Consider the following 25,211-nt stretch of genomic DNA (forward strand, 5'->3'; position numbering starts at 1 on the left):
TTTCGGAGAAGATAGCGCCAATTGCCAATCCTCGTCATCCAATTCCAGCCCGTCGCCGACCCATGCCTCTCGGAGTCGAACGAGCAAGTCAGTGCGATTGTGAATCAGCTTCTTATAAATCAAGGAGATAGTGCTATCAGGGAGATGACCATCCAGGATACGATCTTCGAGGGGGGAGGACTCGGGGACGACGGTACCGGAAGTCAGAACAGAAGTGAGGGCATGACGGACCTGTAAATATCTAAAAAATTCCCTATCACTCAGGTCATAATCATTCCGAAGGGCCTCGAAGGACTTCACCGCTCCATTCGCACACACGTCACCCACTCTACAGATCCCAATCATGTCCCAGCGGTCAAACCCCTTCGTTGTCCAAAGACATCCCAAAAGCTCAGACGCAAAAAGCGGAGTCGCCAGCGTCACTCGTTCATCCCACCCTAAGCTCACATTCGCAGCGCGCCACACACGAACCGCAATCCTAGTCGGTCCCGTAAGGTGGAGCCCAGCCGACCTAGAGTAAAGCGCTCTATTAAAGTCACCACCCGGTAGTTGGAGTCTGTCCATTGCAAAGGCCGGATCCGGACCCGGGGAATACATCGAATGGTTAATGGCAGACAGTTGCGTAGCCCAATAATATCTCCTGATATGAGGAAGTGCTATGCCCCCGTCATACCAAGGGATGGTGAGCTTCGCAAGTGCAATACGTGGGCGCCCGTCCCAAATCAGTTGCCTTTGTAGACTCTCGACCTCTCGGAAATAAGTAGCGGGGATATCATCATAGCAATTCTGGAGTGCGTAAAGGAATCGCGGCAAGGACATCATCTTGAAAAGGGCGGCCCTGCCCAGCGGCGACAGGGGTAATTTACGCCAGCGAGCCACGTCCAGCCTCAATCTATGAAGCGGGGGAAGGAGATTACGTTCAAACCGGAGCGACGAATCCAATGTAATAAAAAAAAACAAGTATTTGAAACCGGACTGAACAACCTGGATGGGAAATCTAGTCGGCAACGGGGGCAGATCACCCGAAATAACATAGACGCAGGATTTAGCCCAGTTTATAATCAAACCAGAATTCTTACCAAACGAGGCGAGAACGTCAAACAGGACATTCAAAGATTTACGCGGGGAAGTAAGATAAAGAAGAATGTCGTCCGCGTAAAGCGAAACACGGTCCTCAAAATCTGGGGACCAACGTATACCTTTGAGAGAAGGTTCCCAGCGAATCCACGCAGCTAGCGGCTCTAATGCGAGAGCAAAAAGTAGTGGAGACAAGGGGCACCCCTGTCTGGCCCCCCTACCAAGGGGAAAGGGAGCCGACACTCGACCGTTAACCACGACCTGTGCCAGGGGGTCGGTATACAGCAGCTTCACCCATCCGATGAACCCCGGGCCAAAACCAAACTTCTCAAGAGCCGCCCAAAGGTAGGGCCACTCTATCGTGTCGAAGGCCATCGAGGCATCCAACGAAGCCAAAATGGCCGGCTCCGTCAGGAGGCCCGCCCTCGCGATGGCTCCATGAAGGCGACGCAGATTAAGAGCTGTGTTACGGTGCGGGATAAATCCGGATTGGTCCGGATGAATCAAGTCACTAATGACCGTTAGGAGGCGAGTAGCCAGGATCTTGGCAAGAACCTTAGGCTCAACATTCAACAAGGAGATGGGTCTATATGACGAACAAAGATCCCGGGGCTTACCATCTTTAGGAATTACCACAATCGTAGCCAGGCGCTGGTCATAGGGGAGAGCACCCCGCTCACGGGACTCCGAAAACATTGTTCGAAGATAGGGCGCAATCTTTTCAGGACGCAGTTTGTATAACTCGATTGGCAAACCGTTCGGGCCCAAAGCCTTGCCCGAACGGAGAGAGCGAATTGCAGTCGCGATTTCGTCCGTAGAGAACGGGGCCTCCATGGGGGACCGCTCCAAATCGGAGAGGCAGGGCAAAGCTATGTCGCGCAGCAAGAGGCGAGAGTCGTCTTCATCCCTTACCGACACTGGGGAGTAAACCGCACGAAAATAGTCCGCAAAACATTCCACTATTTCAACCGGGTCCGTTACTCTCACACCATTCAAAGTCTGAATCACAGGCACTACTCGATTCGCCCTCTCCTTCTTGTCCAACCAGGCAAGCAATTTACCCGCTTTGTCCCCAACATCATACAGATGACCCTGTTGCTCCCTAAACATCATTTTGGCCGCATCTGTGACCAGAGACTTATAGGCAAATTGCTTCAGACCCAGGGCATGGAGTTTGTCACGCGTGACACCCGATTCCAGGTCAGCCTCCATCTCAAGTATTTCCATCTCAAGATCCACCACCTCCCGATTCCTTGCCTTTTTGGTTTCAGCAATAAGGGACAGGGCCTGCCCACGAATTACTGTCTTAAAAGCCTCCCATAGGGACACCGCAGAAGAGACAGACCCCTCGTTCTCCAGAAAGTAATTGTCCAGGGACGTAATCAATTGACCACGGGTCTCAGGGGAGGCCAGGTACCAAGGGTTGATAGGAGCCACCCGGCCCGCCGCCTCCACCCCCACATCAAAACAGAGCCAGAGCGGAGAATGGTCCGAGATGCCCCGGGGGAGGTGCCTAATCTCCCGGACAGCCGACGACTGTTCAGCTGGCATGAGGAAGTAATCTAATCTAGACAAACTCCCATGGGCCCCAGAGTGGAAAGTATATTGAAGTTGAGTGGGGTGCATAAGCCTCCAGCAGTCCACCAAACCAAAAGTATCCAAAAAGCCATCCAGCCATAAATGGGTCGAAGGGGTATCCCTAGGGGGGTAACGATCACTCAGACCAGAGAGAACAGAATTAAAGTCACCAGCCATGAAAAGAGCACCATCAGGGAGTCCCAACAAAACTCGGCCCAAATCAGAGAAGGTAGAGGTCTGCAGGCCGGGGGGCACATAGACGGTGAACAGGGAAAGGGTCTTGCCCTCATATCGTCCCACGAGGACGGCATAACGCCCCCGATCATCGAGGATTACATCATCTATCGCAAGGGGAAGGGAAGCCCGGACAAGGATGCCCACCCCCCTGGAACCCGTTGTAAACCCTGAGTGCGCAACAAGACGATAGCCCCACCTATTCATCGCGCGACAAGTATTGCCCACTAGGTGTGTCTCCTGCAGAAAGACAATATCGGGAGACAAACGTCGCAGGCATCGCAACACCACCCCTCGCTTTATACGATCCCCTAGACCATTGACATTCCATGAAATAAACCTCAACCCGCTACCCCCCATCCACGAAGTAATGCAGGAACCATCCCCCAATGAGCATGACACTGAAAGTACAATTATCAAAATAGAATCGCCTTGAGAAAACAAAACACAAACTACAAACGCCCCAACAACCCCCCCAACACCCAAGGAAACACCCCCCACCCTGCACCCCTGCAGTAGACAAAAAAGCCACCCCAACATGCAGTGTGCCTGTCGCCCAAAAACCCCCATTCTACAAAAAGACCCCGGAGGAGGAAAAGGCCCTGTCCCACCCGCCACCCCGACAGAGATAAAGGGAGAAGAGAGTACACAGAAAACAGATCACTCAAGTACAGAACCCAGGAAGAAATTACATGATACGGAAACAGGGGCCCAGATAACAAGTTCAGCTCTCCACGCCACCCTCGGCACCACCCGGGTGCTCGGTGGGATCAGTCAAATTAGGCCGGTCCGGCAGAGAGTCCAGCCAGTCATTTACCGAATCAGGTCGATCAAAGAAAAGGGTCCGTTCATTGTACTCCACTCGTAGCCTGGTAGGAAAAAGCATGGCGTATCGCAGACCCAGGTCCCGAAGACGCTTCTTGACTCCACGGAAGCACATTCGCCGTCTCTGCACAAGCTGTGAGAAGTCCGGATAGAAGTTCACCGTGGCATTTTCGAAGGCTACCGGGCCCTTAGCTCTCGAGGCCTGCAGGATAGCGTCTCGGTCCCTATAATAGAAAAGTTTTGCGACAATGGGCCTGGGCGGGGCGCCCGGCTTGCCCTGGCCACCGGGAACACGATTGGCACGTTCCACCGCAAAGAATTTGCTCAATCCGGATGGAGAAAGGTAGTTTTGTATCAAGTCCTCAACCAGGAGATCAACAGAATGCGGATCAGGATTTTCCGGGACACCAATCACACGCACGTTACAACGCCGTGCCCTGTTTTCAAAATCCTCCAAGCGCTGAGTCATGAAATCGTTCACCTTTCTGAGGTTGCCGATCTCCGTCTGCATCTCCGAGACGTCGGCCGTGAGGCTAGATGACTTGAGGTCCAATGACTTCACCTTCTCATTGGTTTTAGATAAGTCGGCTCGAATCAGGTTCACATCAATAGCCACAGTATCAATTTTGTGGGCCAGAGCTTCATACTGTTGGCCGATGGTTTCTCTCATGCCAGAGATGGCGCCCATGATGTCCTGCAGGGACGGCTCCGCCGAAGCCTCCAAAGGGTGCCCCATTACACTCGGGCCAGGCAAGGCGGCACTGGGGGACACCTTCGATTGTGTGTACCGGTCCATGATATTAGACTGGACCGGGCCCCCGCGAAGGGGCGTCTTGGTCTTCCGCCGCTCTTGGTCCCCTCTGCCAGTCATAGCGGAGACCGCGTCCCCAAGGGACCCACGCGACCTGGTGAAAATGGCCGCAGGAAGACAGGGCGCCGGAGCCAAAAGTCAGCAGCGAGGGCAAGTCGAGGTGTGAACCGGCCCGGAAGGACACGAAGCAGACAAAAGGTGCAACTGCAATCTCGCGCCGCTGGATTCAGCACCGGCCAGACACCTCCGTTGGAAGACGTAGTCTGAGTCAGAATCGAAACCGAAAGTTAAGAGGGGGACCCATGAGTCGAGTCCCCCTGCCGCTGTTGTTCAACTCAGACACGGCAACAGAGCCTCACCAAGACCCGGGCGCGCCACCAAGGCGGGCCCCGAAAGTTTGAGTCGATGTAGCTTCGGTGCCCCTGGTCCAATTCAAAATCCGAAAACAATATTAAGATCAGCCCAGGTTCCTCTTCATTAATCCTTGTGAGAAATCAGGATATGTTCAGGATATCATGCCGGGAGTGGCGGGGGTCCGGAGAGCGATGTGCTCACGCGGCCATCACGGATGCCCGCCAAGCTCCTCCCCTGTACCACATTCTTACCCACTTTAGTCACCCGCAGGGGATCCGAGAATCTGTTGGCACCTCTTCGTCTAGACTTGGGAAGGTCAATGCAAACCAAATCCCCTTCTCTCACTTGACTAGTTTTTACATGTTTATCCGCATTGTACCTTGCTTCATACTTTTCTTGGTGGCTTTTAAAGCGTTCTCCAACCACATCCGCTGTTTACCAGACAATTGGCCTGTCTTTTAATTGGGGGAGAAAGTCTGGTTTTAGGAACTCTCCCCTTCAGTGAAGTGAAAGGAGACACTCCCGTGACTAAGTTTGGGGTAGTGCGGTGAGCCAAATTGTTTCTTGAAGGGCCTGTGCAGCAGGTGTTTAAAACTTCTGCACGCTGTATGCACTCTTTTACCAATCGGTTCATGCGCTCCACCAACCCGTTGGCACGGGGACAATACAAAGCAGTTTTTTGGTTAAAGATACCCATGTCTGAAAGAAACTCTTTCATTTCATCTGATGTAAATTGCACCCCGTTATCAGTAATTAGAATATCAGGGATGACTTCATCGAAGAAGGTTTCATTGAGGAAGCTTACGAGTGCTTTGGTGTCGATTTGGTGGACACATTTGTAAATCACCCACTTCGAGTGGTAGTCCACCAAAACAAACATAAATCTTTCCCTCAAGGTTTTCAAATTTAGTGGGCCAATTATGTCCAGGGCTAGTTTGGACCAAGGCCTTTCTGGTATAGACACCGGGGACAGGGGAGGTTTCCTGGTTTGATGGGTTTTATCAGCTTTGCAGCATTCCATGCAGTCTGTCACAACGAGTTCTGCCATGGCATCCATCCCCGGACACCAGTAGTCCATCCTGATCTTACTTTTAGTTAAGCTACGGCCCAAGTGTCCCCCATGTGCCAGGTCAACAATTTGCTGTCTTAAGGAATCAGGTGGGACCACCTTTTCTCCTCTGAATACCACACCATCATGAATGTTAAGTTCCAACCTCACCTCCCAGAATGCACTCAATTCAGGTACCACCTTGTTCTTTTCACCCGGCCATCTATTTACTATATAGCCTTTGAGTGCTTGCAAGTATCTGTCTTGGTTCAAACCTTGTTCCCACTCCTCTTTGCCCAAACAAGTGAGTTTCAACACCCGTTCCTCATCCTCTGTTACCTCTTCGTTCTCATCAACACTGTTTGGTGAGCGGGACAGGAAATCTGCAACCACATTTTGTGAGCCTGGCATGTACTTCACACTGAAATTGTACCCCTCCAAACCTAAAATCCACCTTGAAATACGTGGCGTGGTTTTCTCCGATCCTTTCGTAGTGAAGGCATACATGAGGGGTTTGTGGTCGGTCCGCACAGTGAAAGGAATGCCCCATAGGAAGAAACGGAAATGCTTTATAGCCCACGTACATGCTAGCGCCTCTTTTTCTACTACAGAGTAGTTAACCTCTGCTCCTTTAAGAGCGCGTGACGCAAAAGCCACTACTTGTTCTTTGTTCTTATCCATCTGTACGAGGCTAGCCCCCACTCCCTTGTTACTTGCATCGGTAAATAGAATGGTGGGTTTGGTCGGGTCAAATCTCCCCAAAGATGGGGCTGAGGCAATGCTGTCTTTCACTGTGGGGAACGCCACTTGACAATTTTCATTCAAAGTAAACGGAGTTCTTGCTTTCACCAACATTCTTAGTGGTTCAACAATACTGGCATAATTTCTCACGAATTTGGCATAGTACTCTGAAAGCCCAAGAAATTACTTTAACTCATCAACATTTGTAGGTGGTTTAGTACCTTGAATAGCTTCAACCAAGTTTAACTTGGGCTTAATACCATCTTCTGAAATTGTGTGGCCCAGGTATTCCACTAACCCCACCCCAATTTGACACTTCTCTCTTTTTAGGGTTAACCCCGCAACCTCTAGTTTAGTCAACGCCCCCCTCAAAATGGAATCATGCTCCTCAACATCCTTGCCATAGATGAGGATGTCATCCTGGAAGCACAACGTTTTAGGAAGGCCCCCAGCACATGTTGCATGATACTCTGGAATGCAGCAGCAACCGAGGCTAAACCAAAAGGCTTACGGATGTACTGGAAGGCTCCCAATGGGGTGATGAAAGAGGTTAAGTGCCGTGAATTGGGGTGTAACTCTACCTGGTGGTAGGCAGATGAAAGGTCAAGGACACTGAAATAACTAGCCCCTTTGATCAAGGTGACCTCGTGTCTACCCATATGCTGTTGTTAAGGTCTCTAAGGTCCACACATAGCCTAATGTCCTTTCCTGTTGACTTCGTTGTGAGGACAATTGGGGCCAACCACTGTGAGCTCTCTATGGGCTCAATAACTCCTTTAGCTAACAGTCTGTCTATCTCTGCTTGTAGCGGAGCCTGCATCAAATGGGGAATAGGCCTTACCCTATGAGCCACAGGCTTAGCCTTCCCTTTAAGTTTTATAGAATGCTGGTAGCCCTTGAGTAATCCCAATCTATCCGTAAACACCTGGGGAAACTCCTCACACACATTCTCGCCCCCTACAGACTGATCCACCAGGAGTACTTGGTCAGGACTGTTGGGGTCAAGTTTGATGCCTAACTCTCGTTGGTGTCTCCATCCCAACAGTCAAGAGCCTTTCTTTGTGATATAAATTGTACCCACAGTGCACCTTCCTTTGAACCCAATCCTCATCGTTGTCATTCCCACCAAAGGTATAGGGTCCTTATTGTCCCCCCTGGGTGTATGTCTGCAGGTTGTAAGTCATGCTGTCCTGTTGGAAACACTTTAGAAAATGTCTCCTCTTCAACTAATGTATATGGTGAACAGGAATCGGCAAAAACGGTAACCTCCCTCTGGTCTAAAGTAATAGTGCAAGATGGAAACTTCTCAGCTTCATCTTCATCATCAACCTTGAACACTATTTTGACCTCCTGGTCAGTCTCCTGTTCAATTGAGTGGACTGATTTAGGTTGAAAATCCCTGCACAGTCTAGCTAGGTGTCCCCTTTTGCCACACTTGTGACACATGACTGATCTACCCGGGCAACTTGCATGATTGGCCAAGTGATTAGGGCTCCCACATCTGAAACACTTAAGTTTAGTCCCAGGAGGAACCAGCCCTTGACTTTTCCCTTTAATTTCCCTGTTAGTTTCTTGTTTGTTTATGGCATTAACCTCAGTGTTCTTCTGCCCTTCTCCCTTCATGGCTGCCATGCAATCTGCCGTGTGCTCGATTCCTACAGCAATATCCACAGCCTGCTTGAGATCTGGATTTGCAACCAACAGTCTTTCTTGAATTTTGTTGTTATTAGTGCACCTAACTAGTTGATCTCTAATAAGGGAATCTTGTAAATTATCAAACTCACAAGTGTTTGCTAACCCTTTGAGTGCTGCAATATAAGTTTTCCCCTTTTCCCCTTTACCTTGCACCCTAGAGAACAATGTATGACTCTCCAAAACAACGTTAATGGTCTTCCCAAAATGGTTTTCCAGCCTGTTAACTGCTGCTAAATAAACATTTTCATCGTCATCACTGTCCTCCTCTGCCTCTGCAGATATGTTATCATAAGTCTTACGCCCTTCCACACCTAAATTATGAAGTAAGGTGTGCAGTTTTCTTAAGGCAGAAAATGTCACGCCCCCAATGGCTATCAGATAAGACTCTAGGAGTCCCAACCATTGTTTCCAAGGTAACTGTGGCTCCCCCACCTCGTTCAAAAATGGTGGTGGCTGACACATACTTGTGCTCGCCATGCTGTTGGAAAAATAAAACAATGACTATACTTCAATATTATAACAAATGATGTACCTCACAAGAAATGGTCGCTCCCTTGCCCCTAAACCTTGCCAGGAACACTCAACCCTGAACCTATAATGCTCAAACACATTTCAAAGGTACAAATCATCCTCGTCGCCAGTGTAATAAAATAACGAGGTACACTGAAGTTGAATAGGAGTCTTCTTTATTGCATCTTAACACCATCACGGGTTCCAGTCAGCTGAAGGCAGCTGTGGAATGTTCATGCATTCTTGAGTGGGCAATACCAATAGGGGGCAGGGGAAGGGGGGGAACGGAAGGAACCAAGTGAGATTACAACAAATGCCTTCATGATACTGAACAAAGTGTGGAGGTCATCTCAGTACAGCACCAACACCAAGGTAAGGCTTTACCAGAGTTGTGTTCTGTCCACATTCTTATGTGACTCATAATGCTGGCAGATGATACAAAGCAACATCACCAAATTGTCAGCCTTCCACACCAGTTACCTGAGAATAATTTTGCACATTTACTGTCTGCGAACCATCGCCAACCAGGAACTGCTCACCAGATGCTAGCAGGAGAGCATGGAAACTATTATTATGAGAAGACGGAGATGGCTAAGACATACCATCAGAAGAGAAAAAGACTCCCTCACAAGAACAGCTTGCTACAAGACAACAAAAGGCAAACATAAGAAGGGCAGGCCAAAGAACACTGGAGGCGATCTATGGAAACAGAATGAAGACTCTGAACCACACCTGGGCCGCCATACAGAAACGTGCTCAAGATAAACAGAAGTGGAGGTCCTGTGTTGCTGCCCTATATGCCAGCTGGCAATAGTAGTAGTTTTGTAAAACAAATTAATATTTGGAACATTATTTTAACCAAGTTGGCTCATCTGATTGACCAATAACTCATGTTGAATGTATTGGAAACTTTTTAGATTTCTTAAATTATCAGCATTCTGCTTATACCAATTTCTTACTGAATGGTGGCATCCTAGTGGTCATAGTGTTATCATCAGATCAAAATCCCTGCAATCTCAAACACTTTGATTTCAATAGCCAGTTATCATATTCCCATTGAGAATAGCTGTCAGTTGTTTAATCCCCAAAACATGAGACGCCGGGCTCGAAATCTTGAATCTCTACAGTGTGTAATCTGTATAGATTTATTATAATTATTTGATGATCTAATCGCTGTAAAAAAAAGTTTAATAGTCATTATTGCTTTAGTCGATATTGGTTAAAATTATAAAAGCAAACAATAAAATGCAGTAACAGTGCATTGAAATTAGAGTATAACGATATTGCACATGATGGATTACAATAGCACTGCCACAAACTATAGCCTGATTAATATACCCAATCCAATTTTTTCCTGATATAAATTTCAGACTATAGATAGTTAGATACATTACAACAAATTGGTTTCAGTTGTTGCAAAAATATTCAAGCAGGGGAGCATTGCTTAAATTTATAGCCTCGTAAACTAGGCAAAATAAAACATTTCATTGGTATCTTATGAAATGTACAAAAGAACATTATGTGCAACGTGCATTGATCAGATAAGCTGTCACACAGGCATTTGGCTACGGTAGCAGACCAGTCATTGATTTTAAGAAAAGTTACAAGTCAGTCGAAAATGCCAAATCTAAATCTTGTCAGGTTGTTGAAAAAAACATGTTTAAGATAAGGTTGTATACTGTCGGTTAAGCATCATTTCGTTATTAATTACGCTAGATTTAACTAGTTCAGCGGATAGATATAACACTTTTTTACCTCCCTCCTGCTTATGTGATGTAAAGAATCAGGGTTATCAAAATATTCTGAGGCTTTTACAAAATACAGTTTATGAGAATCAGTAGGTTGTTACCATGAGCCATGTACCTCAAATAAGACCCCTAGGTAGGAAAAGGTGCAGTGAAACTTCATTTAAAATCAGCAATTTAAGTGTTGCACAAATTTACACTCTAACCCAAATCTTGTGTACAACCAATGAAGTAGGTGAGTAGCCGCTTCATACCCAGGGGAATGCAAGACATGAGCACTACGTCATTGGCATAGAGTAGGGCTGGGATCAGGTGATGCATGATACGAGGGAGGTCCCCACACCACTCAGTCAAAACGGAACCTAAGCTGTTAATGTAAAGAGTAAATAAGAACGGCGTAAGAACGCAGCCCTGCCTAGCCCCTTTCTCTATGCCGAATTCGCCGGTGCATTCGCCCCTAAGCCCATAACGTACCTTAGCCTTGCTCCCATGTACATCTCCCTGAGGAAAGAAATTATCAGCCGGTCGACTCATAGCTCGGATAATTCCTTCCACAATTTGTCATGTGCCACACAGTGAAAAGCACTCCAAAGTTCAACAAATGCCTAAAAACAGGTGGCCCTTTTTAATTTAAATGTACTTCCCAATTATCAGGGTTAAGACCCTGTTCTATCATCGCCAAACACCCTACAGGAGCTATATTGTAGATTGGACAGAGTATCATTTTTTATACCCGTTCTTCGAGCCTACCCTGTGATATTCTACCTGTGACATTCCCGAAAGACTCAAATAGGGAACTGGGTCAGTAACATGCTAGTTTTGAGCGGTCCCCTTCCTATAAATGGGAATTATCAGAGTCCAACCATGAGTTGAAAATGCCCGATCTACAGCAGGCCTATGGCACCTTAGTCAATTTTGGTCTCCAAAGCAGTATATTAACCATAAAAAGGTAAATTGGGTTACCACCGGGTCTCTACACTTTCCCGCCCCTGTTAGTATGGGCCCTGTTGACCTTCTCTAATGAAAAAGCAACGCAACTACAGTGCCCTGGTAATTCCTCAACAATAACCTAGTCCATCCTCAATTATGTCGATCCAGGGACAGAATAGATCTTTAAAAATTAGCCACCCAATCGGCTTCATTGATGGCAATCTCTAACCTAGGGACCATATCGTCTTTTAACAAAAGGACCATTGACCACATGTCGAAAGGCTGAGCAGTTAAAAAAAAAATTACAATTTTTTTTATACCACTCAGGCTTTGTTCAATTTGCTAACCGCGTTCCATTTTATGACAAGAGATTGGTTAAAACAGTAGCACACTTTAAAAATAAAATAGGTTAACCTCCAATTCGATTCATGAAAGGGGGGTGGTGATGGACAGAGTATCTGAATTAAGCAGAACACTCCTACCCATGTCAAATGATCAGGGCTTGATCCATCACCGTTTTTTTAGCTCACTGCACCATCCCAGCTCAGAACCTGGCTACATGCAAATTAGTCTGAGCCTGGCCCAGTGCATCATGGGAACAGGGCAGACCAAACTACCAAGCCAATTCTTTACTGGAAAGGAAACAAGCTTCCGGGGACCGGTTTCTGGCATTGCAGCCGTCTTCGGCCCGGCTTGCTTGAATCCTGATGGTGCAGTGAGCAAGGGACTCACATCTGAGTATACCCTACCACACTTATGGTGGCCAAAACGATTCATGAAAGGGGGTGGTGATAGACACAGTATCTGAATTAACCAGAACACTCCTACCCATGTCAAAAGATCAGGGCTTGATCCATCACCGTTTTTTAGCTCACTGCACCATCCCAGCTCAGAACCTGGCTACATGCAAATTATTCTGAGCCTGGCCCAGTGCATCATGGGAACAGGGTAGACCAAACTACCAAGCCAATTCTTTACTGGAAAGGAAACAAGCTCCCGGGGACCCGTTTCTGGCATTGCAGCCGTCTTCGGCCCGGCTTGCTTGAATCCTGATGGTGCAGTGAGCAAGGGACTCACATCTGAGTATACCCTACCTCACTTATGGTGGTCAAAACAATTCATGAAAGGGGGTGGTGATGGACAGAGTATCTGAATTAAGCAGAACACTCCTACCCATGTCAAAAGATCAGGGCTTGATCCATCACCGTTTTTTAGCTCACTGCACCATCCCAGCTCAGAACCTGGCTTGCTTGAATCCTGATGGTACCATAAGTGTGGTAGGGTATACTCGTGGGTGATATAGGTTGATTGATTGATTGATTCAGAGGGTTCAGAGAGGTTCCACTCGTCCCCGATCTTGTCCTGCGGTGTCAGTCAGGCTGGGCACAACCCTTAATGTAGCCTGCTTCCAGCTGCATGAACTCGGCCTCTGTCTTTCTTCCGATTCGCATGCTGGCTCGTAGTGGGCGCCTGCAACTTAGGCTGCATAGGCCCGAAATACACCGTATCTCTTAACTGCAGCTGCAGCATCCATTCCAGGTGCAGTCACAATTTCCCTCAAATGCGCTCAACAGTGTCACGCCCCAGTGGGGAGCTCATTCGGCAAGCAGTTATATGATTAATTTTCCTAGTGCACTGATTTCGGTTGAATTTTTGCACCCGGCTTACAAAGCCTCACTCCGTGGCGGCCATTTTGTCGCGCGGCTCTCTGGACTCCCCGCCTTGAGGCTTCCTTGGATCTTGGGGCATAAAGTTGTGTCAAAGGGAGCTGAAGATAATAACCCTCTTCGAAACCATCTGCTTGCTGCTGCGTCACCAATGGACTTGGAATCTCGGGGGCATCAGGATAAGCTGTGGAATTAGTTCCTTGGTAGGAGACCAGGACAGAGAGGCACCTTGATATCCCGGTGAGTTCTCTGATAGAGAGGGGTGGAATGAGGACTAATCCTGCTTCAACTTCGTGTGCTCTTTTTACCGAGTAACTTGGAGTGTGAGAAGACATTGTTTTGGGAACGGCCTAGGGAACGGGTCATGTCTTCGACTTTAACCAGCAGTGTCCCTTATGCCTTTTTCACTTGTGTTCCATGACACAGAACTTGGCTTTGCAGTCCCAGATTGCCTTATGATTCATCCAGGTGCAGTCCCCGCAAGACTTGGACTCATGCGAGGAGCAAAGGCACCAGAGACATAACTTGTGGGAGTCACTCACAGCTCTGTTTATGGCTGTCCCTACATGGTTTATACCCTGTATCCTTTGGAGGAGACATGTTCTACTGCACATTGTGGAACAAGCAAAAGGATATATTTTTTTAAGAAAATGCATCAAAATACAAGAAAAGTGTTGGGAGCGAAATCCAGATCAACGGCCAAAGGTACGGAAAGAAATTAACTGACTTCATTATGAACTTGGCTCTAATATGTGGCTCTAGCGTTGCTTCCTGGACAAGATGGAGTTGATTTGAAGCCATATGAAGCAGGAGTGGTACTGAAAAAAATCTCCAGACCCAGTGGTGATGTCAGGGGGTATTCACAAGGTGAGGAATCTGCAGCTAGATAGAGTAGCCACCAAAAAGGGCATTAAGGAAAATAAGTAACTTGTTCTTCTGACTACTTGACTGAAGCCCTATTCCAGCACACCCATCAATAGCGAGGTGTCACAGACTGGCTCCTTGTTGATCCTGATTTTCTAACCAAACATCCTACTCCAGAGAGCCTGGTTGTGTAGGCTTCTACCAGTAAAGTAAATCCCAACTCATTCCCTATCACTTTACCCGATAGGGAATCAAAAAGGATTGTGAGGAGGTACTAATGTTGTACTTTGTTGACCCGTATGGACGCGTTCCACAGAATTTTTCGGTGATGTATAGACCTACCTCGTGGATGTGCCTTTTGATGGGTCATGCCTTTTCAATGAGAAGGCAAACTGGACATTGGAGCGATTTTAAGAAAGTAGAGCTACAAGACATTCCTTGGGTCTGTTGACTCCTGCCAGTTTCAACACCAATTTAAAATGTTCAGAGGCTATTCAAGAGGGCAGGCATATAGGCAGATACGGTCTTCCCAACCAGTACAGCAGTCACCCCAGTCCTTTCATGGACGTAGGTGTGAAAGTGGCAGGCAGCACAGGGGCCAAGGGCGGCCTCAGTCCTCCTTTCCTCTTCTGCAGCTACAGCCACTAAACATCATTTGCATGCCCATCCAATGGGGGGCTGAGTCCATAATTTCCTCCCAGGGTGGTACTCCACCATGTCCAACTGATGGATCTTGGAATTTGTTTAGCATGACTATGCCCTGCCTTTTATTTTTGTCCTGCCAAATATTCCCCCCACATAATAGGAATTTCAGACAATCATCTGTCCATTCAACTTCAAGTGGTGTGAGTGTTGCTCTCCAATTGTGCTAATAATAATAATAATAATAAAGAGTTTTATAGAGCGCGAACAGCTGCCTCACAAGGAGGTATCCCGGCGCTGTAAGAACAGACAGGCCATAGAGGTTGTGTGGCATAACTTAGCGTTGTGCAGTGAAAAGCCAGGTTTTTAGCACTCGTTTAAAACAGGCTTCAGAGGGGGCCTGTTGGAGAGCGGAAGGAAGAGAGTTCCATAGCCCCGCCACATTGGCCGAGAACGTTCTTCCGCCCAACCGAGCCCTTCGCACTCGGGGGACCACAATCTTCACCTGCCCGTTGGAGCGGAGGGACCGAGACTGGTGATACCTGGGGAGTCTAACTTTCAGGTAATTAGGGCAGGTGCCAAACAGGGACCTAAAGGCCAGCGTCAGGGTTTTGAACTTAACCCGGCTGGCCACTGGGAGCCAGTGCATTGCTCGTAGATGCGGAGAGACAGAATGTTTGAAAGGAATGCACCTCAACAGTCTTGCAGCCGCATTCTGCACCGTCTGAAGGCGCTGGATTAGATAACGGGGGAGGCCCAGATAGAGTCCGTTAGCGTAGTCCAGCCTCGACGTTATTGTGGCATGGACCACCATTTTGCGGCACTGGCAGAAGTCTCAGGATCTTGCGTAGGTTTCTCAACTTGTTGAGACAGCATCCAGCGACCTGCTGAATATGGAAAGCAAAGGAGAGTCCCAGCGGACTCCTAAATTTTTCGCGCTCTGGCTCGGTGACGGAGGTGTTCCCATTTCTACCGGCCACCATAGTTCAGCAGGGGGGGGCAGCCCCTTGCCAAAAAAGATAACCTCAGTCTTCTCAGCATTCAACTTAAGTTTATTGGCGTTCATCCATCTGGCCACATCTCGGAGGCATCCCTTAAAAGTTGCAAAAGCCTCTTCCGACACCAGATGGTACCAGACTTTGAAAGAGAAGAGGGTTGTTACTCTCCCTATTTCCCTGTTCTGAAGAAGAACAGTGGTCTCAGGCCAGCTATGAATGCCTATATGTGGAAGGACACATTCAAAATGCCCACACTGGACCAGATCTTGTCTGCCCTGGAACGGGTGACCTGATGTGATCCTTGGACATGCAGGATTAATCTTTTCCTATACCTGTCCCTGCAGTCCTGATGCAAGGTAGGCCTGGAGCATTTTCAGTTTGCTCTGCTCCCCTTTGCTCTCACCAGCGCCGTTCGGGTGTTTACAAAGGTAATGGCAGTGGTGGCTGCCCATCTTCCGGAGGTCAGGGATACCAGTCTTCCCCTACATAGATGCCTGCCTTTTAAAGGCGGGCTTGCCAGTCAGTTGTAGACCACCTCCAGACAAAAGCAAACCTCCTGGCATCACTACGGCTCTCGGTCAACAAGCTAAAATTGCACCTGACGCCCTTTGCAGAGACCTACATTTATTGGCACTAACCTGGACAGTGCAGTTCAGAACCATGCCTCCACTGCAACGAGTCAAGGACATGTAATCTGTGATCCCGATGTGTCATCCTCAGACATGGAACGCAATGAGAGCAGCTCAGAGGTTCCTTGGCCTCCTGCATTCTCCTTGCCAGCTACGCCAGGTGACGCATGCGGGCTCTACAATGGAAACTGAAATTACAATGGACCCAGCGTCAAGGAAATTTGACTGGTGGCATCCATATCTCGGAGGGGACAGTTCACGATCTGCTGTGGTGGCTGCACTATGTAGTTGGTCCAGCTGCAGACCCCTCTCCCTTCTCCATTCAGAGGTGACAGATGAGTCTCTGCTGGGCAGGGAGATGATCTGTGGGAAGCTGAGATCAGAGAACTCGGATCTCCAACAGTAACACTGCTCCACCACAGTTTGTTGGAGTGGCAGGCCAGTTGTTTGGCTCTGCAGTCCTTCTTGCCATCCAGCAAGAGCATGCTGATACAGGCTCTCACAGACACCACCACTGCTATCTGGTAATGCTCTAAGCAGGGCAGATTAGGGTCCAGTGCCAAGAGGCCCTGCATCTCTGGGGTTGGTTGGTGCTCCCGGGCGTTTCCCTGATCACAATCCACCTGGCAGGGTACCTGAATGCCAGAATAGATGAGCTGTGTAGGCAGCGTCTGGAAGATCACAAACTGTGTCTACATCCCGAGGTGGTGCATCTTCCACCAGTACTGAGAACCATGGCTAGATCTTTTACCACTGTTGAGAACCCACAATGTTTAAAGTTTTGCACGTTGGAGTTCCTGCAGGAAAGCTTGTTAGGAGTTAAATCCTGACCAGAATAGAGTGTGGGAAATCCTGTTTGCCTTCCCGCCCCACCTCGAGTCCAGACAAAGATCAAGAACGACCAGGCCCAAGTCGTCTTAGTATGCACAATCTCCACCTACATGGGTGAATATTGAGCTACTGAACTGACTGCATTTGATCTACCGACAGAGATGGATGTTATCTTTACTGCCAGGCACCTGCAACTAGTGCTAAGGCAGCTACCACTGCATGGGTTCACAAAGTACCAGCCATTGGCATCTGGCAGATTGGCTGTCTGTGCATACGATTACAAAGTACTACTGCCTTAACAGCTATGTCTCGGGAGAAGGGCCTTTTTGTTCTCTGTTCACTGGACTTTTTGGTCCGTGTCCTCTCTACAGTCCCTCATCTTTGGGATGTACTACTTTGGCAAATAACATTTCACAAAAATGATACCTGCTAACCTATTTAAGTTTTACAAAGAATAAATCTTCAGTTATTACTAACCCACCAACTTCTTTAAAAAAAATTGTTTTCATTAACTATGAATATTTATGAAACATTCATATTAATCATTTAAGAACCCTTATTGATCTATACATCCAGCAGCAGGTGCCCGGTCTGGAGGTCGGCTGTTTTCCTATAATGCAGCTAAATTTTGGAATCAGCTCCCAGATTTCATTCGTCTTGAACCCGATCATTGTAGATTCAGGAAGCAGTTGAAGACTTTCCTCTTTCCGTAATTAGTGGGGACAGAATGGTGTCACATGCAGCGCTGGGATGCCCTTGGGTAGCCATGCGCTATATAATTGCATATTCTATTTTTTCCAAAAATACATTAAAAACACATTTCATCATCGCAAAATGAAATTAAAATTAAACATAAAACAAACCCCAATCAGTTCTCACATTCATACCAAGCATGCACAATCACACATTCTCAAGACACTCCTCCCTCACACCGAGGTCTTCTTAGCAGCAGAGAAGGGAGACCCACAGTGATGAAAGACTGAAGAGGGGCCTCCTTTCTGTGGTACTGAGAAGACATTCGCAGTGGGAGGGAGGAATGCTGGATGTATAGATCAATGAGCTTTCCTAAATTATTAATATGAATGTTTCATAAATAATCGTAGTTAATAAATTTAAAAGTTTTATTTTAGTAATTGGTGGGAAAGTAATTGAAGATTTATTCTGTGTACATATTGAATAGGTTAGCATGTATCTTTTTTGTGGAGCTTCATGTGTTATCTATCTCCCCTGTTCCTGAGCTTTAAAAGTATATTGGGAGTACGCTTTGTGAAATAGTTCTGCGAGCAGTGTAGGGTTAGAAGTATCCCTTTGAAGACGAACTTACCTTTGATAACGCTCTTTCTGGTAGATACTCTGTCTAACCACAGATACCTCACTGCTGTACCCCTTCCCGTTCTGTGGTGGGACTTCTTTTTAACCTCTGAAAAGGTCCAAAGTTAGTATTCAGTATACTGATACCAACATAAGTCCATCCTCTGCGTCTGAGGGCGTAAAATGAGAAAGAAAATGAAACCCTCGTCAGCACGCTCTTCTAGCCTTTACATGTGTGGCTCCTCTCTATCACTTCCAGTGTGGTACGGAGGGAACACCAAGCCACAGGGGGGCCATCAAGCAGTATGTGGGAGCACTGCTGAAAAGAAGTCTCCTGATCTAGTCTAGCCCCTGGGGAGTTTTCCAAAGCAAGGAATCTGTGGTAAGATACAGTACCCACCAGAAAGAGTGTTACCCAAGGTAAGTAACTTTGTTTGGATTGGATCGACAGCAATCGTCAGGAGAAAACGTTTATTACTGGTCATTATTTTTTTCCTTTTTTTAATTTCATTGCTCTACTTAGCTTATATTAGGATTTTTTCATTTTTGTTCTTTGCATGTCTTTTTCTGTTTGAATTTTTATTTATAAGACTTTCTATCACAAATGTGCTATTCCAATAAATCAATCTGCTGACCTTTTCTGTTTTATAGATAGGAGTTTCTTTCCAGCCTGTTGAAGTGGAGAAAAATGTTTATGCGTGTGCTGTTGAAGACATGATTGTAAAGGTAGGAATTATCTCATGTTTATTTAAATTGGGTTTTTGGTATTGGAAGTAAAAAAAGCTGATTCCAAAACTAGGCTTAAATTATATTTACATGTTAACCCAAGGTTTTCAATGTTTCATAAATGCGATCGAAATAAGTAACTAATCTGAAAGAAACAGGTTAGTATTAGATTCCTTACCTTAGAATATCCCCAGGCGTCAGTCTGGATCCGGAAACTTTTGCGTAGCAGTACCCCTGCGCGTCGGTAGGCGTCGTCTGCAGACGTCCCCTGCGGCTCCGTGTCCGTCGTCGGCGTCGTGCGCCGTGATGACGTCGCTGGAGTATATAGACGCCGCCTCCGCGCGCTGACGTCAGTTCTTCTTTTTTCCGCGCCAGTTAGCGCAGATCCGAAGAGCAGTACTCCGGTCTTTTGACCAAGTTTTTGATAATTCCTTATTCTTCTACGGTGCCGGTAGGATGCCCGGTTTCAAGAGTTGCGACGAGTGCGACTGCCTGATGTCGGTCACCGACCACCATCGACTCTGCCTCCGGTGTCTGGGCGCGGACCACGACGTGGAGTCCTGCGTCGACTGCCGGGCCTTGACTGGTAAAGCTAGACGGGAGCGGTCCCGCAAGCTGCTCGAGCTCCGAGTGTCGGCCCCGCGTCGAGAGCGGTCCCGGTCCGGTCGGAGGTCGAGGGAGCGGTCGAGGGAGCGATCGCGGAGCCGCCATGAGCGCTCCGGGAGTCGCCACCATTCCTCCGGTTCATCAGGTAAGCGCAAGAAGTCGGGGCGTCGTCATCGTACCCCCGACTCCCGCGTGATGCGGCCGGGGGTTCGGGTGGCCCCACCCCCGCGGCCCCGCGTGGGTCGCCGACGCCATCTGCCCCATACCCGTCGGTCCCTGGGGAAGGCGCGTCGCGCGAGGAGATTGAGGCGTTCGTCATGGCTATGAGGGCGAGGTCTCCTCCGGCGGGGCCTACGGCGCCTGCGGGCCCGTCGGTCCCGTCTGGGGGCCCGAGCGGTTCGGGTGCTCCTGCCCCGACGCCGCCGGCGGCTCCGGCCCCGGCGCCGCTGGGTCCCTCAGGTTCGTCGCCGGCTGGTCTACCGGCCTCTCCGGCGCCGATTCCATTGGGCCAACCCGTGGTGCCGCCTCCGCGCGACGCCGTGGCTCCGCCGTCGATTCCGGCCGGCGTCGGGGCGCCGGCGCTGCGCGGCGCCACCCCCATTCCCTCTCTGACTCCTGACGCGGAGTCGGACCGGCATCGTCCGACGCCGAGTCCGGCGCTGTTGGAGCCCGTTGGCTCCGAGGAGCCAGTCCATGTCGTCGACCCAGACTACGGCGATGAGGACGAGTATGGAGAGGGTTGGGAGGGGTCTGAAGACCCTTTATCCCGTGCCTGCCAGTATGACGTGGACTGGGTAGGTGACTTGGGTGATGCCAGTGGTCTGGACGAGTCGCCCAACCCTGGGTTTGTCTCGCCTTCCCCTGTGGCGTCAGAGGCGGGGGCTGCCTATTCGGTGGTCCTGATGAGGGCTGCCAAGGCCTTGCGCCTTGAGCTCCCCGTCGCTAAGGTCAAACCTAACATTCTGACCGAAGTGTTTAAACCGCAGTCATGCCCTCAGCAGCCTCTGCTGCCGTTTAATGAGGCCCTGACGGATGTCCTTTTGGGCACCTGGTCCAGGCCCGCTTCCGGTGCACCGGTTGACCGGAACGTTGCCAGGCGTCACCGTCCGTGCTCGGACGACCCTGCCTTCCTCTCCACCCATCCCTCCCCGGAGAGTCTGGTGATCCAGGCCTCCACTTCACAGTCCGCATTCCCGTCGGCCCCGCCCGATCGGGAATCGAAGCGGTATGACCAATTTGGCAAAAAGGTCTTTTCCTCTTTGAGCGCTGGACTGCGGTCTTGTAATACCGCGTGCCTCTTGGGCCGCTACACCCACTCCCTGTGGGATACGGTCGCGGAGTGTTTGCCGCAATGCCCGCAGGAAGTGCGGGACAAGCTCAACCAGGCCTTGGTTGAAGGCCGGGACGCGGCGAGGTACTCGATCAGGTGTGGTCTTGACACAACCGACTCGCTGGGACGGGCTATGTCCACGACGGTGGCGATTCGTCGCCATGCTTGGCTGAGATCTGCCAACTTCTCGCCGGACGTCCAGAATGCCCTCATGGACATGCCATTTGATGGCAGTCGCCTGTTCGGTGACAAGGCGGACAACGCGCTTGAGCGCTTCAAGGACTCCAGGGTCACGGCCAAGTCCTTGGGTCTTTCGACCCAGCGCCAGCAGACGGGTTCGTTTCGCCCCTTTCGTGGCCAAGGAAGGGGCGGTCCCACACGTGCTGCCAGCCACGCGCCGCAGAACGCTCCCCAGCGCGGTGGCGGCCGTGGATTCCGCCGTGGTGGCGGTAGAGGGCAGCGGCGAGGTCAGTCCACACCTCCCCCCGCTGCAGCCTCCAAATCTTCCTAGTCCGAGCTTTCGGGCTCACGTGACGCCAGTGGGTGGCAGGGTTCGCCATCACCACTCCCGCTGGCGCGCGATTACATCGGACAGGTGGGTGCTGCAGCTCGTCCGAAGGGGCTACTCCCTCCCCTTCGAGTCCACTCCTCCAGCCATGCCACCGCAGAACCACCGTGTGTCGGGGGACCACTTGACACTTCTGCAGGAGGAAGTTACGGCCCTCTTGGCCAAGGGGGCCATCGAGCGCGTTCCTGGGCCAGAAGTAGGGTGTGGTTGCTACTCCCACTACTTTCTGGTGCCCAAGAAGGACAAAGGAGGCTTCCGTCCTATCTTGGACCTAAGGAACGTCAACGGCTTCCTCCGAAAGGAGAAGTTCAAGATGTTGACTTTGGCTCAGGTCTTGGCTGCTCTAGACCCACAAGACTGGATGGTAGCGTTGGACTTGCAGGATGCGTATTTTCACATCCCCGTCCTGCCGGCCCACCGGCGTTACCTGCGGTTCACGGTAGGCCAGGAGCACTTTCAGTTTGTCGTGCTCCCATTCGGCCTTACCAGCGCCCCACGGGTGTTCACGAAAGTGATGGCGGTGGTCGCAGCTCATCTGCGCCGGTTAGGGGTTTCAGTCTTCCCCTACCTCGACGACTGGTTGTTGAAGGCGGGCTCGCCCCAAACAGTCGTCCACCACCTTTAGATGACGGCAGACCTCCTGCACGAGCTGGGGTTTTCCATCAATGTGCCGAAATCACACCTGTGTCCCTCTCAAAAGCTCCTTTTCATCGGAGCGGTTCTCGACTCGGCGCAGTTTCGGGTTTATCCTCCGGAACGGCGGGTCCGGGATATTCAGGCTCTGATTCCCATCTTTCAGCCGTTATCCCGGGTTTCGGTCAGGTTGACGCTGCGGCTTCTGGGGCTGATGGCCTCCTGCATCCTACTGGTGCATCACGCCAGGTGGCGGATGCGGGCTCTGCAGTGGGGCCTGAAGTTTCAGTGGGCCCAGCATCAGGGCAACCTATCCGACCATGTCCTGGTCTCGGAGGGCACTGCGAGACGGTTGCAGTGGTGGCTTACGGACCGCGATTGGGTCAGAGGCAGATCCCTCTCCCTTCCCCAACCGGAGCACGTAGTTGTGACGGACGCGTCCCTCCAGGGCTGGGGTGGCCACTTGGGAGAGGCGGAGATCAGAGGCATCTGGTCTCCGGCGGAGTCCCGGCTCCATATCAACCTGTTGGAGCTGCGGGCGATTCGCCTAGCACTGAAGGCATTCCTCCCCTTTGTCAACGGGAGTGTAGTGCAGGTGTTCAAAGACAACACCACCGCCATGTGGTACTGCAACAAACAAGGCGGAGTGGGGTCGTGGACCCTTTGCCAGGAGGCTCTGCGTCTCTGGCAATGGCTGGAACGTCAGGGCGTGACTCTGACGGTTCAACACCTGGCAGGTTCTCTGAACGCCAGGGCGGACGAACTCAGCCGTCGGTGCTCGGTGGATCACGAATGGCGTCTGAACTCGGACGTGGCAAACGGCCTCTTTCAGCAATGGGGAGAGCCTTGGTTAGATCTATTCGCCACAGAAGAGAACGCGCAATGTCATCAGTTCTGCGCGTTGGAGTTTCCAAGACGGTGCTCGCTCGGCGACGCCTTTCGGCGCGAGTGGAGCTGCGGTCTGTTGTACGCCTTTCCGCCTATACCACTTCTGCCCAGAGTGCTGAAGAAGATCAGGCGCGACCGGGCCCAAGTTATCCTTGTGGCTCCGGACTGGGCTCGAAGATACTGGTATCCCGAGCTACTCAGCATGTCAGTCGGTCCCTCGATCCGCCTGCCCCTTCAGGAGGACCTTCTGTCGCAGCAGCAGGGGACGGTCCTCCACCCGAACCTGTCCAGCCTCCACCTCCATGCGTGGAGATTGAGCGGCGACAGTTGAGGCCATTCGACTTGCCTCCTGAAGTCTGTGATGTGATTCTGGCAGCCAGGCGTCCCTCCACAAAGTCGGTATACGCCTGCCGGTGGAACAGATTTGTGGCATGGTGCACAGCAAAGGCTGTGGATCCCCTTTCTGCCCCTCTTTCCGAGGTTCTCCTCTTCCTTCTTTCTCTTGCCCAGCAGGGCTCTGCTCTGGGCACTATCAAGGGCTACCTTTCTGCCCTTTCCGCCTTCTTAAGGCTACCTGATCAGCCATCTTTATTCAAGTCCCCTATTGTACTGAGGTTCTTGAAAGGCATCACGCACATGTATCCACCTGTTCCGTTCGTGATGCCTCAGTGGGACTTGAATCTGGTTCTGACATGTTTGATGTGTGCTCCCTTTGAGCCGCTTCATTCCTGTCCTCTCCGTCTTCTCACTCTTAAGACGGCCTTCCTGGTTGCCATCACCTCTGCCAGGAGAGTGAGTGAGCTCCAGGCTCTTTCTGTCAAACCTCCTTTCATGTCCGTCCATCCTGACAAGGTGGTTCTTAGGACTAGGCCTTCTTTCCTGCCCAAAGTTGTTTCTGCTTTTCACATCGGGCAGTCCATCACCTTACCCTCCTTCTTCCCGCCTCCGCATCCTTCAAAGGATGAAGAGCGGCTCCATCGTCTGGACCCAAAACGTGCGCTTTCATTTTATATGGATCGCAAACGCCAGTTCCGGGTGGATGACCAACTGTTTGTTGGCTACGTGGGTGAGAAGAAGGGAAGGGCGGTACAGAAACGAACCATCTCTCGGTGGGTCGTCCTGTGCATCAAAGCATGCTACTCTTTGGCTCGGAAGGAGCCTCCTGTTGGGCTGAGGGCCCATTCCACTCGGGCCACGGCGGCTACTACTGCCCTGGGCCGGGGAGTCCCTTTGCAGGACATTTGCCAGGCGGCTACGTGGGCCTCGCTGCACACCTTTGCGAGGCACTACTGCCTGGACAGTCAAGTCCGGAGGGATGGCTTCTTTGGCCGTTCGGTCCTCCAGGACTTTCTGGTGTAGGTTTGTATTGGTTCGCAGACCCACCACCGGGGTTGGTATTGCTGGGGTATCTATTCTAAGGTAAGGAATCTAATACTAACCTGTTTCTTTCAGATGAACAAGTTACTTACCTTCGGTAACGATATATCTGTAAGAAACAGTAGTTAGTATTAGATTCCTTACCGCCCCACCCGTCCTCCCCGTTCTGCGAACTGATACCTAGGGTTAAGGACATCCCTTTCAGGGCCCTAGTTTCAAATGGCACCAGTGTTAGTTCTCACATGGCTCTGCGTGTTCTGGCGCGGAAAAGCTGTGTGCAAAGAACTGACGTCAGCGCGCGGAGGCGGCGTCTATATACTCCAGCGACGTCATCACGGCGCACGACGCCGACGACGGACGCGGAGCCGCAGGGGACGCCTGCAGACGACGCCTACCGACGCGCAGGGGTACTGCTACGCAAAAGTTTCCGGATCCAGACTGACGCCTGGGGATATTCCAAGGTAAGGAATCTAATACTAACTACTGTTTCTTACAGATATATCGTTACCGAAGGTAAGTAACTTGTTCATTACTGCACCTTATTTTGTATGCATTACATCTGCCATTTGTACTGCACATTCTGCCTGTCTGTG

At 50.1% G+C, this 25,211-nt stretch overlaps 1 protein-coding gene across 2 annotated transcripts in view; it reads left to right on the forward strand.

The window, feature by feature from the left end:
- YEATS2 (YEATS domain containing 2) overlaps nucleotides 1–25,211 on the forward strand; it is a 1,326,518-nt gene that overhangs the window by 1,143,078 nt on the left and 158,229 nt on the right. For both annotated transcript variants that reach the window (XM_078665556.1, XM_078665557.1), the window contains exon 28: nucleotides 19,142–19,216. In XM_078665556.1, the coding sequence (XP_078521682.1) occupies nucleotides 19,142–19,216 (75 nt within the window). The remainder of the gene's footprint in view (nucleotides 1–19,141; nucleotides 19,217–25,211) is intronic.

Source organism: Lissotriton helveticus, chromosome 11 (genome assembly GCF_964261635.1).
Source record: "Lissotriton helveticus chromosome 11, aLisHel1.1, whole genome shotgun sequence".
NCBI classification, from domain to species: domain Eukaryota; kingdom Metazoa; phylum Chordata; class Amphibia; order Caudata; family Salamandridae; genus Lissotriton; species Lissotriton helveticus.